This window comes from Anomaloglossus baeobatrachus, chromosome 5 (assembly GCF_048569485.1).
Source record: "Anomaloglossus baeobatrachus isolate aAnoBae1 chromosome 5, aAnoBae1.hap1, whole genome shotgun sequence".
In the NCBI taxonomy this organism is placed as follows: domain Eukaryota; kingdom Metazoa; phylum Chordata; class Amphibia; order Anura; family Aromobatidae; genus Anomaloglossus; species Anomaloglossus baeobatrachus.
The window spans coordinates 495,904,382-495,920,205 of NC_134357.1; the positions used below are offsets into that span (position 1 = coordinate 495,904,382).

At 47.3% G+C, this 15,824-nt stretch overlaps 1 protein-coding gene across 1 annotated transcript in view; it reads left to right on the forward strand.

The window, feature by feature from the left end:
• The window catches only part of USP43 (ubiquitin specific peptidase 43), a 53,569-nt gene that overhangs the window by 14,865 nt on the left and 22,880 nt on the right, over positions 1-15,824 (forward strand). The window contains exon 2 of the mRNA XM_075350765.1: positions 11,295-11,429. Within this exon, the coding sequence (XP_075206880.1) occupies positions 11,295-11,429 (135 nt within the window). The remainder of the gene's footprint in view (positions 1-11,294; positions 11,430-15,824) is intronic.

Below are 15,824 nucleotides of genomic sequence, written 5' to 3' on the forward strand. Positions count from 1 at the left end.
CTAGGAATCACAAACAACGCCCTACACAGACACCCACACACACAGACAACGCTGCACACACAAATATACGCACATACTGCACAACACACACATTGCTCAAAACATACCTCCCCCCAAAACACACCACACACTACACACAAACCGCACAACACACACACACAACACAACGCTACAGACACACAGCGCTCCACAAACAACGCAACACACACAACACACATACAACACCGCTCTCACCCCCCCGCGACACTCAGAACATGTACAGCGCCCTACACAAACACTTGGTAACTACACACAACAACATCTATATATATATATACTATTACAAAAATCATACGCCACCTTCTAGTATATATATATACACACACACACACACATAGGGAGGAGGAGGATCGGAACTATATACATATATATAGGGAGGAGGATCGGAACTATATACATATATATAGGGAGGAGGAGAAGCGAAACTATATACATATATATATAGGGAGGAGGAGGAGCAAAACTATATACATATATATATAGGGAGGAGGAGGAGCAAAACTATATACATATATAGGGAAGAGGGGGAGCGAAACTATATACATATATATAGGGAGGAGGCGCGGAACTATATACATATATATAGGGAGGAGGAGGATCGGAACTATATACATATATATAGGGAGGAGGAGGAGCGAAACTATATACATATATATATAGGGAGGAGGAGGAGCGAAACTATATACATATATATAGGGAGGAGGAGGAGCAAAACTATATACATATATATATAGGGAGGAGGAGGAGCAAAACTATATACATACATATACTGAGGAGGAGCAGCGAAACTATATACATATATAGGGAAGAGGGGGAGCGAAACTATATACATATATATAGGGAGGAGGAGAGCAGGACTATATACATATATAGGGAGGAAGAGAAGCGGATATATATATATACTAGAAGGTGGCCCGATTCTACGCATCGGGTATTCTAGAATTTACGTATTGTGTAGTTCATGTATGATTTTTGTTATATATATATATATATATATATATATATATATATATACTAGAAGGTGGCCCGATTCTACGCATCGGGTATTCTAGAATTTACGTATTGTGTAGTTCATGTATGATTTTTGTAATATATATATATATATAGATGTTGTTGTGTGTAGTTACCAAGTGTTTGTGTAGGGCGCTGTACATGTTCTGAGTGTCGCGGGGGGTGAGAGCGGTGTTGTATGTGTGTTGTGTGTGTTGCGTTGTTTGTGGAGCGCTGTGTGTCTGTAGCGTTGTGTGTGTGTGTGTGTTGTGCGGTTTGTGTGTGTGTGGTGTGTTTTGGGGGGAGGTATGTTTTGAGCAATGTGTGTGTTGTGCAGTATGTGCGTATATTTGTGTGTGCAGCGTTGTCTGTGTGTGTGGGTGTCTGTGTAGGGCGTTGTTTGTGATTCCTAGTGTGTGTGTGTTGTGCAGTGCGCGTGTGTGTGTGTGTTGGGGGGAGGTGTGCACCTCCCATCGTGCTCCATCCCCCATGCTGCGCACCCCCCATCGCGCTGCATCCCCCATGCTGCGCACTCCAAAACGTGCTCCATCCGCCATGCTGCGCACTCCCAAACGTGGTCCATCCGCCATGCTGCGCACTCCCAAACGTGCTCCATCCGCCATACTGCGCACTCCCCATCGTGCTGCATCCCCCATGCTGCGCACTCCCAAACGTGCTCCATCCGCCATGCTGCGCACTCCCCATCGTGCTCTATCCGCCATGCTGCACACTCCCAAACGTGCTCCATCCGCCATGCTGCGCACTCCCAAACGTGCTCCATCCGCCATGCTGCGCACCCCCTATCATGCTCCATCCGCCATGCTCCGCACTCCCAAACGTGCTCCACCCGCCATGCTGCGCACTCCCAAACGTGCTCCATCCGCCATGCTGCGCACTCCCAAACGTGCTCCATCCGCCATGCTGCGCACTCCCAAACGTGGTCCATCCGCCATGCTGCGCACTCCCAAACGTGCTCCATCCGCCATGCTGCGCACTCCCAAACGTGCTCCATCCGCCATACTGCGCACTCCCCATCGTGCACCATCCGCCATACTGCGCACTCCCAAACGTGCTCCATCCGCCATGCTGCGCACTCCCAAACGTGCTCCATCCGCCATGCTGCGCACTCCCAAACGTGCTCCATCCGCCATGCTGCGCGCTCCCAAACATGGTCCATCCGCCATGCTGCGCACTCCCAAACGTGCTCCATCCGCCATGCTGCGCACTCCGAAACGTGCTCCATCCGCCATACTGCGCACTCCCAAACGTGCTCCATCTGCCATACTGCGCACTCCCAAACGTGCTCCATCCGTCATGCTGCGCACTCCCAAACGTGCTCCATCCGTCATGCTGCGCACTCCCAAACGTGCTCCATCCGCCATGTTGCGCACTCCCAAACGTGCTCCATCCGCCATGCTGCGCACCCCCCCATCATGCTCCATCCGCTTGGGAGTGCGCAGCATGCCGGATGGTGCACGATGGGGAGTGCGCAGTATGGCGGATGGAGCACGTTTGGGAGTGCGCAGTATGGCGGATGGAGCACGTTTGGGAGTGCGCAGCATGGCGGATGGACCACGTTTGGGAGTGCGCAGCATGGCGGATGGACCACGTTTGGGAGTGCGCAGCATGGCGGATGGACCACGTTTGGGAGTGCGCAGCATGGGGGATGCAGCACGATGGGGAGTGCGCAGTATGGCGGATGGAGCACGTTTGCTCAGCCTCTCTCCTTCCAGCCTCCCTCAGCATCAGCCTCCCTCTCCCAGCCTTCCCCAAGATCAGCCTCTCTGCTCCCAGCCTTCTCCAGCACGCCGTGCTCCTCTGCCGACACTCACCCACACCCGATCGCATCCACTCACCCACACAACCGATCGCATCCACTCACCCACACAACCAATCGCATCCACTCACCCACACACCCGATCGCATCCACTCACACACACCCGATCGCATCCACTCACACACACCCGATCGCATCCACTCACACACACCGGATCGCATCCACTCACACACACCCGATCGCATACACTCACACACACAGACACTGACGATATTGCACATACGCGCTGATACTCACAACATCCGGGGATATCACATGCTTCTGGCCATGTGATCCTCCGTCAGGTCCTGGAAGCTCACAGCACAATATCGCCGCCGAGAAGCAAGCGATATCCCAGGATGTTGTGAGTATTTGGATGCGATGTGATGTGTGAGGTATGTGTGAGTGTGATCTGATTTGTGTGTGTGTGTGTGCTGTTATGTGTGTGCTGTTATGTTATGTATTTTCCGCAGCTGCAGGACCTTGATGTGTGGATGCGATGTGATGTGTGTGTGAGGTGTGTATGAGAGTGAGTGTGAGCCGGTGTACACTGGTAACTATGATACACATCGGGTAACTAAGGGACCTTAGTTACCCGATGTGTATAATGGTTACCAGCTTTCACGGCCTCCGTTAAGATCCCAGCATCGCAAGGTTATGTGTGGCGCTGCCGGGATCCTGACGGAGCCGGTGTAGAAGCAAGCGATATCCCAGCATGTTGTGATGTGTGGATGTGATGTGTGAGGTGTGTGTGAGAGTGAGTGTGATCTGATGTGTGTGTACTCACCTGGGAATCGGAGCCCCGTGTCAGTTGGGCCACAGCGAGCGTGCATTGCGTGAGGGGGGCGGGGCCTGCAGAGAGCCGGGGCGAGAGGCCAATCCGTGTGGGGGGGGCGGGGCCATGGCGAGCCCAGCGGCCAATCAGCTTTGTGTCACCGTAAGGACACAATTTCGGAGCATGACAGACAGACAGACAGACAGATAGACAGACAGATAGACAGACAGACAGACAGAATAAGGCAATTATATATATAGATATATATATATATAGATGTTGTTGTGTGTAGTTACCAAGTGTTTGTGTAGGGCGCTGTACATGTTCTGGGTGTGGCGGGGGGTGAGAGCGGTGTTGTATGTGTGTTGCATGTGTTGCGTTGTTTGTGGAGCGCTGTGTGTCTGTCGCGTTGTGTGTGTGTGTGTTGCGCGGTTTGTGTGGGTGTGGTGTGTTTTGGGGGGAGGTATGTTTTGTGCAATGTGTGTGTTGTGCGGTATGTGCGTATATTTATGTATGCCGCGGTGTTTGTGTGTTGGGTGTTGTGTGTGTGCGGCGTTGTCTGTGTGTGTGGGTGTCTGTGTAGGGCGGTGTTTGAGGTTCCCAGTGTGTGTGTGGTGTGTTGTGTGTGTGTGTGTTGGGGGGAGGTGCGCATCCCCCATCGTGCCCCATCCCCCATGCTACGCACCCCCCATCGTGCTCCATCCCCCATGCTGCCCAACCCCCATCGTGCTCCATCCCCTATGCTGCGCATTCCCCATCGTGCTCCATCCCCGATGCTGCGCACCCCCCATCGTGCTCCATCCCCCATGCTGCGCACTCCCCATCGTGCTCCATCCCCGATGCTGCGCACCCCCCATCGTGATCCATCCCCCATGCTGCGTACTCCCCATCGTGCTCCATCCCCCATGCTGCGCACTCCCCATCGTGCTCCATCCCCCATGCTGCGCACTCCCCATCGTGCTCCATCCCCCATGCTGCGCACTCCCCATCGTGCTCCATCCCCCATGCTGCGCACCCCCCATCGTGCTCCATCCCCCATGCTGCGCACCCCCCATCGTGCTCCATCCCCCATGCTGCGCACCCCCCATCGTGCTCCATCCCCCATGCTGCGCACCCCCCATCGTGCTCCATCCCCCATACTGCGCACCCTCCATCGTGCTCCATCCCCCATGCTGCGCACTCCCCATCGTGCTCCATCCCCCATGCTGCGCACCCCCATCGTGCTCCATCCCCCATGCTGCGCACTCCCCATCGTGCTCCATTCCCCATGCTGTGCACTCCCCATTGTGCTCCATCCTCCATGCTGCGCACTCCCTATCGTGCTCCTTTACCCATGTTGCGCACCCCCCATCGTGCTCCATCCCCCATGCTGCGCACTCCCCATCGTGCTACATACTCAGAGAGGAGGCACTCCAAAGAGCGCAACATATAAATATGTGGGGACAATGTGGTAAGAGCCCCCACAATTGGCACAAACTCAATAACATATTATATATGCAAGAGAACCAAGAGTTTTTTTGTGCAAAAATGAACAATTTTATTAGATACAGAAGGTGATAATCATAAAATCACATAAAATCCATTATTCGCAGGACCAAAAGCTAGGATATGCACCACATCAGGGCTCAAATTTCAGGCAATGGTAGTATAATATAACATAATAATGCACCCATTCCGGTGCGTGTGTGAAATACACCTCATTCCAGTATCAACATGTCAGAATAAATGCCCCTCAAAGTCCCATCATATTATGGCAACTGCCATACTAACATTGTTATATCTACCAATCAGTGGTGGGGTGGCATAACCAAGCCTGGTCACAGCAAAGACCTCACAAGAGCAGCGACGTACGTTTCAAAATGACGATATTTTAAAATCTTCATCAGGGTGGAGGTATTCTGACCGTCCATCCCAGAGCTCCGGTTTTTAAATGTGCGCGCTATAGAGCCGGCCCGGAAGTTCACATACGGCGCATGCGCCGGCCCGCAGGCAAGTCCCGCGAGACCGCCGCCGTCACGTCATAGTCGCGCATGCGCGGGAGCACGGACGCGTCTCCATGACTCCCGCGCAGGCACGAGACGGCCAGACGGCGGCGATCAGGCAGGAGATATGTACAAGTTATCAGTCCCTGCAGAAATCATCCACGGGGCTGAATCTATTCCCATATGTTTGAGCATGTGTCCCAATATTACAAGAAGGGAGAATAACTTACGGTCTCATTGAGACCTTTAGGGACCAAAGTGTCCAGGGTCACAATCCACTTCGTCTCGCACTGTGCGAGACGTTTCCTGATGTCACCACCCCTGATTCCCCCCATTATGGCATCAATGCCTCTGACTTTAAGTTTGGAAGGGTCACAGGAGTGGTGAGATCTAAAGTGTCGCGGTAGTGTTTTTAAGACACTAGGATCTACCTCTGATTTGGCCGCAGCAATATCTCTGACGTGCTCCCTGACCCTAACGCGGAGCTCACGGGAGGTGAGCCCCACATAGGTCAGGGGGCACGTACATGTAGCAAAATATATCACGTGAGTAGTCCCACACGTGATATATACAATACAATATATCACGTGTGGGACTACTCACGTAGTACATATCTCCTTTGTCTCACCTGATTGTTGTGGCACCACTGCTGTCTCCTAACCACCTATGATCTTATCACCTTTTTATTCTTTTAATTTTTTATTTATTCTGCCCGCCTTTTCCAGAGTTCTCATTTCATACTTTTTGTGATTGCAGGATAATATCTAAAAATTACCATTGGTGGAAGTGTGACAGAATGCCCACAAGGATTATTAAAGATATGAAAAGATGTTCCCTGCGGAATGTGATATAAACAGTGTCATTATGCCTGTCATCTATTTGCACCTGTGGATTTTGTATACCTGCATCATGATGTTTTGTATATTCCATCACGCTTCTAGCGAGATCCGGGGGTTCCTGTGCGCGTGCGCCGGCTCGCGTGCTCGTCCCTGCCTGATCGCCGCCGTCTGGCCGTCTCGTGCCTGCGCGGGAGTCATGGAGACGCGTCCGTGCTCCCGCGCATGCGCGACTATGACGTGATGGCGGCGGTCTCGCGGGACTTGCCTGCGGGCCGGCGCATGCGCCGTATGTGAACTTCCGGGCCGGCTCTATAGCGCGCACATTTAAAAACCGGAGCTCTGGGATGGACGGTCAGAATACCTCCACCCTGATGAAGGTTTTAAAATATCGTCATTTTGAAACGTACGTCGCTGCTCTTGTGAGGTCTTTGCTGTGACCAGGCTTGGTTATGCCACCCCACCACTGATTGGTAGATATAACAATGTTAGTATGGCAGTTGCCATAATATGATGGGACTTTGAGGGGCATTTATTCTGACATGTTGATACTGGAATGAGGTGTATTTCACACACGCACCGGAATGGGTGCATTATTATGTTATATTATACTACCATTGCCTGAAATTTGAGCCCTGATGTGGTGCATATCCTAGCTTTTGGTCCTGCGAATAATGGATTTTATGTGATTTTATGATTATTCACCTTCTGTATCTAATAAAATTGTTCATTTTTGCACAAAAAAACTCTTGGTTCTCTTGCATATATACTCAGAGAGGAGTATAATAGGAGGACTATAATAGGAGGAGTAGTCCTGGGGGGAGAGGAGTATAATGCCGGCTCCCTGCACATGTGTACCGGGAGCCGGTGTACGCTGGTAACTATGATACACATCGGGTAACTAAGGGACCTTAGTTACCCGATGTGTATAATGGTTACCAGCGTTCACCGTCTCCGTCACGATCCCAGCATCGCAAGGTTATGTCTGGCGCTGCTGGGATCGTGACGGAGCCGGTGTACACTGGTAACTATGATACACATCGGGTAACTAAGGGACCTTAGTTACCCGATGTGTATAATGGTTACCAGCGTTCACCGGCTCCGTCAAGATCCCAGCATCGCAAGGTTATGTCTGGCGATGCATGCGGAGGGCCGGGGCGAGTGGCCAATCCATGCGGAGGGCGGGGCCAGGCTGAGGCGAGCGACCAATCCGTGGGGGGGCGGAGCCGAGGCGATGCGAGCGGCCAATCCGTGCGGGGGGTGGGGCCATGGCGAGCCCAGCGGCCAATCAGCTTTGTGTCACCGTAAGGACACAATTTTGGAGCAAGACAGACAGACAGACAGACAGACAGACAGAATAAGGCAATTATATATATAGATATATATATATATATATATATATATATATAATATGGAGGAGAAGGAGCGGAACTACAGTATATATGTATAGGGAGGAGAAGGAGTAGCGGGACTATATATATAGGGAGGAAGAGAAGAGGAACTATATACATATATACAGTTATGTCCAGAAATATTTGGACAGTGACACAAGTTTTGTTATTTTAGCTGTTTACAAAAACATGTTCAGAAATACAATTATATATATAATATGGGCTGAAAGTGCACACTCCCAGCTGCAATATGAGAGTTTTCACATCCAAATCGGAGAAAGGGTTTAGGAATCATAGCTCTGTAATGCATAGCCTCCTCTTTTTCAAGGGACCAAAAGTAATTGGACAAGGGACTCTAAGGGCTGCAATTAACTCTGAAGGCGTCTCCCTCGTTAACCTGTAATCAATGAAGTAGTTAAAAGGTCTGGGGTTGATTACAGGTGTGTGGTTTTGCATTTGGAAGCTGTTGCTGTGACCAGACAACATGCGGTCTAAGGAACTCTCAATTGAGGTGAAGCAGAACATCCTGAGGCTGAAAAAAAAGAAAAAATCCATCAGAGAGATAGCAGACATGCTTGGAGTAGCAAAATCAACAGTCGGGTACATTCTGAGAAAAAAGGAATTGACTGGTGAGCTTGGGAACTCAAAAAGGCCTGGGCGTCCACGGATGACAACAGTGGTGGATGATCGCCGCATACTTTCTTTGGTGAAGAAGAACCCGTTCACAACATCAACTGAAGTCCAGAACACTCTCAGTGAAGTAGGTGTATCTGTCTCTAAGTCAACAGTAAAGAGAAGACTCCATGAAAGTAAATACAAAGGGTTCACATCTAGATGCAAACCATTCATCAATTCCAAAAATAGACAAGCCAGAGTTAAATTTGCTGAAAAACACCTCATGAAGCCAGCTCAGTTCTGGAAAAGTATTCTATGGACAGATGAGACAAAGATCAACCTGTACCAGAATGATGGGAAGAAAAAAGTTTGGAGAAGAAAGGGAACGGCACATGATCCAAGGCACACCACATCCTCTGTAAAACATGGTGGAGGCAACGTGATGGCATGGGCATGCATGGCTTTCAATGGCACTGGGTCACTTGTGTTTATTGATGACATAACAGCAGACAAGAGTAGCCGGATGAATTCTGAAGTGTACCGGGATATACTTTCAGCCCAGATTCAGCCAAATGCCGCAAAGTTGATCGGACGGCGCTTCATAGTACAGATGGACAATGACCCGAACCATACAGCCAAAGCTACCCAGGAGTTCATGAGTGCAAAAAAGTGGAACATTCTGCAATGGCCAAGTCAATCACGAGATCTTAACCCAATTGAGCATGCATTTCACTTGCTCAAATCCAGACTTAAGACGGAAAGACCCACAAACAAGCAAGACCTGAAGGCTGCGGCTGTAAAGGCCTGGCAAAGCATTAAGAAGGAGGAAACCCAGCGTTTGGTGATGTCCATGGGTTCCAGACTTAAGGCAGTGATTGCCTCCAAAGGATTCGCAACAAAATATTGAAAATAAAAATAGTTTTTTGGGGTTTGGTTTATTTGTCCAATTTCTTTTGACCTCCTAAAATGTGGAGTGTTTGTAAAGAAATGTGTACAATTCCTACAATTTCTATCAGATATTTTTGTTCAAACCTTCAAATTAAACGTTACAATCTGCACTTGAATTCTGTTGTAGAGGTTTCATTTCAAATCCAATGTGGTGGCATGCAGAGCCCAACTCGCGAAAATTGTGTCACTGTCCAAATATTTCTGGACCTAACTGTATAGGGAGGAAGAGGAGTAGGACTATATATATATATAGAGAGGAGCAGAAGAGGAACAATATAAATAAATATATATATATATATATATAGGGAGGAGGAGGAGTGGGACTATATACATATATAGAGGAAGCAGGAGGTGCGGAACTAGGTATATATACTGTATATAAGGAGGAGAACCATACTCGGCTGGTCTGGGGGCAATATATCAGTACACAGTTGGCTGCCTCAGAGATTTAGATCTTATAGTCGGATGTTTCTATGATCACTGTAGTACATTCATCAGCATTTCATAGGTTTTTAAACTTTTACTGATAAATTCATCATGTTTATGTACAGACTCAAAACTTAAGCTATGCTCACACGTTGCTTTTTTTCTGCTGGAGAATCCTGCTCTCTTGGCAGTAAAGAAGCTACTTACAAGAAGCAAGTTTTGCTGCATTTTTGCTGATTTGTTCACCTTCAGATTGCTCCAGGATGGTTGGGAGATGTTGCTGTTACAGGATGTTTAGATCTCATTCTTTATTCTTGGCAGTGTTCCTGTGAGCCCCCTCCATGGATGAGAAGCCCCCACACATGACTGGTCTTTACTGTTGGCATGGCGCAGAACTCATGGTTATTCTCACCTTTTACTTCTCTGAACAATAATCCTTACAGTCCAATCCCTATCCTTCATGCAACTTTGCAGTCTGTCACCTGCCTGCTGCCATTCCTGAGCAAGCTCAGTGCTGGTGTTGAACCTATCCTGTAGCTGTAGCCTCTTTAGGAGACATCCTAAAACTTGCTTGACTTTTTGGGGCACCCTGAAGCCTTCTTCACTGCAATTGAATCTCTCTCTTTGAAGTTCTTCATGAACTGATAATGGTTAATTTAGGGGCAATTTTACAAGAAGCAATGTCCTTGCCTGTAAAGCCCTTTCAAGCCTCCCCGGGCCAGGGGAGGAGTAGGGCTGCACTGTCGTGCAGATTCAGGTAGACCATTCAGCATTCTTGGGTTATATTTGGCGCTGTAGTGCAGACATGTTGCCTTATAGCAGGTGTGGTGATGGTCCAGGTATGTGAGAGACCGGTTATACCAAGCAAAGAATGCGAATTATGGCATGTGAGCCGCCAACATATGGAATACAATATGATGAGAAAATAGTTACCATCGGACGCCCCTCATCTTTTTTTGAAAACCGTAAATAAGAAAATATAAAAAGTACACAACCAGAGCCATATATATATATATATATATATATATATATATATAATATATATATGTTGGCACCATTCTCTTAGTACCCCATATTTCGAAAGTCATTTTTTGGACGACCCCTTATACATAAAACTTGTTGTGTATAGTGGTGTGGGTACCATGAGATGAGGAGCCAGCCTTTACCTCCTGCACCTGAACAGGGCTCTCTCTCTTAAAGGGGTTCCCCACCTTAGGGACATTTTTTTCTTTTTTCTTGTTTTTAGCTACAAATACATACATTTAGGGGGAAAAAACATCCCGAAAGGTGAAAGACCCTTTTAAATGATGGGGATAAATGTCCCTTTCTATATCATTGTATATAAATTGGAGTTTTAGTATGTTGGACCAGGGTATGAACCAGTACCAGATTGGCTCGAACGAATTTCAATATGGGTATCTGCAGTTTTTCTAATCTTTGGCCCTGATCAGTGACCATCTTTTCTTTCTCTTTTAGAACGTGGTGGCCAAGTATGGCTCCCAGTTTAGAGGGAATTCTCAACACGATGCCTTGGAGTTTCTTCTGTGGCTACTGGATCGGGTTCATGAAGATCTCAACTCACCATCTCAGAAACCCAAGAACACGGTCAAGGTAGGTGTACAGTGGCCTAGGGTGTCCATACACTTTCGATATCTGTTGCCCAATCACATATTTGCCCTATTGCTATCTTTCCCAGTCCCCCTTACAGATCAACACTGGGCTTGGCTGAGCATGTTCTTTATGAGGAAAGCAGGATACTAGACTCATCTGGCATTGGCTTATCTGCTTGGAGAACAAAAGGCATTTCACTCTAGACCTCCTAATTCTTATCTCCCCCTTTTTTTTTGTCAAGAATGTCACACAGTTACTAATGGGGTTCCACCAAGGTAAAAGGGACCCCCCCGGCGAGCACTGCAAAACACAGGGTACACCGGGAACATGATACAATAGTGGGCCCTGGGTCTAGGGAGAGGAGAGCAGGTTCATCTCCTGTCACTCACGTGAGGCTGATCCCCGCTCTCCCTAAACGGGTCCTTCCCCTGTTGCCAAACACGTGCCTAGGTCCCTGCTTGCCCTGAATTTGCCCTGGCTAGTGAGAAGGCCAGCGAGACTACTAGTCTTACCACTGCAATAATACAACACAAGTGAAGGGAGACAGACAGGAGGAAAATAGACACAAAACTGAAAACACTCATAGCTCCTCCAATGCAGCTAAACACCACAGCTGCAATTGTGACTACTACTCAGCTCCTTCCAGAAACAGGCTCCTTCCAAATTGGTCAGCATAAGAATGAAGATTCTATAACCATCATCAGATCGTAACTTTTTGTAGTGAAGGGGAGTGGTTACAAAGAGCTGCACCTGAGATTAAGGCTCCAAAGGATAGCCAAATAAGAATGAGTCCTTAACTCTTACAGCATCAAAAGAAAGTAGATTCCCTCAAAGGCAAGCTTAAGGCAGCGATGAGACCTTCTGGTACCAGACTTGCCAGAGGTCTCCACAGAGCGGGACACAGCCGTGACAAAAGAATGTCGTAAGACTCGCATACATATTAGATGGTTGATGATTGCTACAAAATCAGCGTCTTCAGACAACTTTAAGGTATATCGAGACCTTTAAAATTGAAATACCTTGAGTCTTAAGGCCGCTTTACACGCTGCGACATCGCTAGCGATCGCAGCCGCCCCCGTCGTTTGTGCGTCACGGGCAAATCGCTGCCCGTGGCGAACAATATCAGAAGTACGCGTAACACGTACTTACCTGCCTAACGACGTCGCTGTGGCCGGCAAACAACCTCTTTTCTAAGGGGGCGGTTCGTGCGGCATCACAGCGACAGCGACGTCACACAGCTGCTGACCAATAGAAGCGAAGGGGCGGAGATCAGCCGCATGAAGGTCACTCCCACCTCATTGACGGAGGACGCAGGTACGCTGTTGTTCATTGTTCCCGGGGTGTCACACGTAGCGATGTGTGCTGCCTCAGGAACAACGAACAACCTGCGTCCTGGACCAGCAATGATATTTGGAAAATGAACGATGTGTCAACAATCAACGATTTGGTGAGTATTTCTGATAGTTAGCAGTCGCTTGTAGATGTCACACGCAACTATGTCGCTAACGAAGCCGGATGTGTGCGTCACGAATTCCGTGACCCCAACGATATCTCGTTAGCGATGTCGTTGCGTGTAAAGGGGCCTTTAGCATCAAAACTGTCACAGAAAAAATTCAGGCTGCATATTTTAAAAATTTTGAAAAAAAATAAATAAAAAAAAAAATCAAAAATAAATTAAATAAAATCACACATAACTGTTATTAATATGGACTACAAGGCCATATTTTTAGTCCAGATTTTTTTACCGGCAGCTGCGGTAGATTGTGGTCATAGACAGAAATATCTGCCTTCTTCAATAACCTATTCAATATATTTTCTGAAATGATTACTGATAAAATTATACCCTACATATGGGGTTATTGGTACATTCATGGCGATTTTGGGAAGTTCTTTTTATTTTTCGAGATTTTTTTTTTTAGATTTTTTTTTAAAGCTGCCCATTATCTTCCTTTTGTAGCTGAATGTTTTGTGTTCCAAAACCTTTTTTTTTTTTTTAGGTTTCCTTCGTTTTCTTCCCTCCATTGTATGGAATCGCCAGATTCCTAATCCGCTTTTAATTATAATTTGTGATGTTTTTGAATCCATCTTAATTGGCTCCTGCAAATCCTTCCAGACAAATCTGTTAATCAGCAAGAAAACAGAAAAGACCGGTTGAGAAGTATCATTCACCGATGGGATATTCTTAGTTTACGTTGTTTTGTGTTTTGTTTTTTTAAAGAATTTTCTACCATTTTTCATTTCAGAAGAAAAACTTTTTTTTTTTTTTTTACATTTTATATATTTATCTATTTTCTTTTAAATAACATTTTCGTCAACCTTTCAGTTCAGAATGAAACATTTAACTTTCTTTTTTATTATTCCCACTACTGTAAAGAGAGAAGGTATTATGTCACAAAAGCATCCAGAATAGAGCATAATATTATTGGGGGAGAAAAAGTCAGTAAATCTTGTACTGGTGCCCAGGATTTTTCTTGCCCCCCTGGCCATGTCATTACCTCTTGCTTGGTCTGAAGAGTTTTTCTTGCCCTCCCCCCCTCCCGGTCATGTCAATACCTCTTGTCTTGGTCTCAGGGTCTTTCTTGTGCCCTGGCCATGTCAGCACCTCATGTCTTGGTCTTCAGGGTTTTTCTTGCGCCCTGGCCATGTCAGCACTTCATGTTTTGGTCTTCAGGGTCTTTCTTGCCCCCATGGCCATGTCATTGATTCTTGTCTTGGTCTTCAGGGTCTTTCTTGCCCCCTCGACATGTCAGCACCTCTTGTCTTGATTTTCAGGGTATTTCTTGCCCCCCTGGCTATGTCAGTACCTCTTGTCTTGGTCTTCAGGGTCTTTTTTGCACCCCTGGCCATGTCAGTACCACTTGTCTTGGTCTCAGGGTCTTTCTTGTGTTCTGGCCATGTCAGAATCTCTTGTCTTGGTGTCGGGGTCTTTATTGCACCCCTGGCCATGTTTTCTTGTTCTTCTAGGTCTTTCTTACCACCCCCCCCCTCTCCTCCCGGTCATGTCAGTACCTCTTGCCTTGGTGCCACAGGAAGGTCTTTCTTTCCCCCCTGGCCATGTCAGTATATCCTTTCTTGGTCTTCAGGATCTTTCTTGCCCTCCTGGCCCAGTCAGTATGTCTTGTCTTGGTCTTCAAGGTATTTCTCGCCCTCCCTGGCCTTGTCATTATATCTTGTGTGGGTCTTCAGAGTCATTTTTGCCCCCCCCCCCCCCGGCCATGTCAGTACACTTTGTCTTGGTCTTTAGTGTCTTTCTTGTCCCCCCCCCCCTTGCCATGTAGGAGATATGTCAGTGTAATGTTTGCTTGTACAGATCACATTAGGAACACTTGACAATCTCGCTGTGTGTGCTGAAATTCTCTCCAACGGCCGGATAGGAACCTTTTTAAATAATTATGTCCTAGATGTGAGCTTGAGTTCATCGCCAGGCCATGCAGCGGTCAGTAAACCTCTGAGGGCCGCCATGTGGACAGCTTTCTTGCAACAATGCAAAAAACCCTCTTCCCTGCTGGGTTCTTTGGTGGCTATATGTAGTGCAGGTTGCCCTCCTTCCATGGTATGCTGAGATTAAGACTGAAAAGTGATGAAATATTTAGCATTTTTCTGTGCAATCTTCCGAGTGGCTGAACTTTTTCCGCTATTATTCCGGATTCACGTCTCCCGTTGCTGTTTTTAAGATTGCTTCTTGTGCTTCATAATATATTCTATGTTACATACTGTGGGAGGGTGGGGCATCCCATAAATGGCACTTTCAATGGGCTTTTATGGTACCAAAAGGCAAATTTCCCACCTAATTTTATTTTTTTGTATATCGGTTGAAACGTGGTTCAAAAATGTTTTCAATGGTCATCCAGTTACCATGTGGTCGTGGTATCAGTGATATTCTTTAATCCAGTATCCATCAGCCTGAATATCAAACTTTCCGGACGGTCACAAAGAAGTAAGCAAAAAATTGGATTGGAAACTTTGGACTATAGTCTTGCCGAAAAGTCCCACCGACCATGAGCTGAAGGACAACCCTTGTTAAAGTTAGAGATCCTCCATGGAGGTCTACAGTGACTACTATCTTAACAGGGCCATTTTGACCCAATAGGACTAGTTGCAACGCAGTCTGCGAGGTCCATCTATAGATGAAATGCTCTCTATGTAGATTTATATGGGGCATGGTGGCCTCAAAACCTTCCCTCTGGTGGTTGTTAAACTACAAACCATCCTTAAAGGTCTACCCTCTTCATTTAGGACCATAGGTAAGTTGCTGGAGAACATGGTAGCAGTTTGGTAAACGGTAATCCCTCAAAAAGGAAGAGGTTCTAGGCTCCTTATTGTATTTCTGAAATAGGTTCAACCAAAGGACCTTTCACGGGGGCCAAATAAAGGCTTGCCAGTCTGAGGATCTTT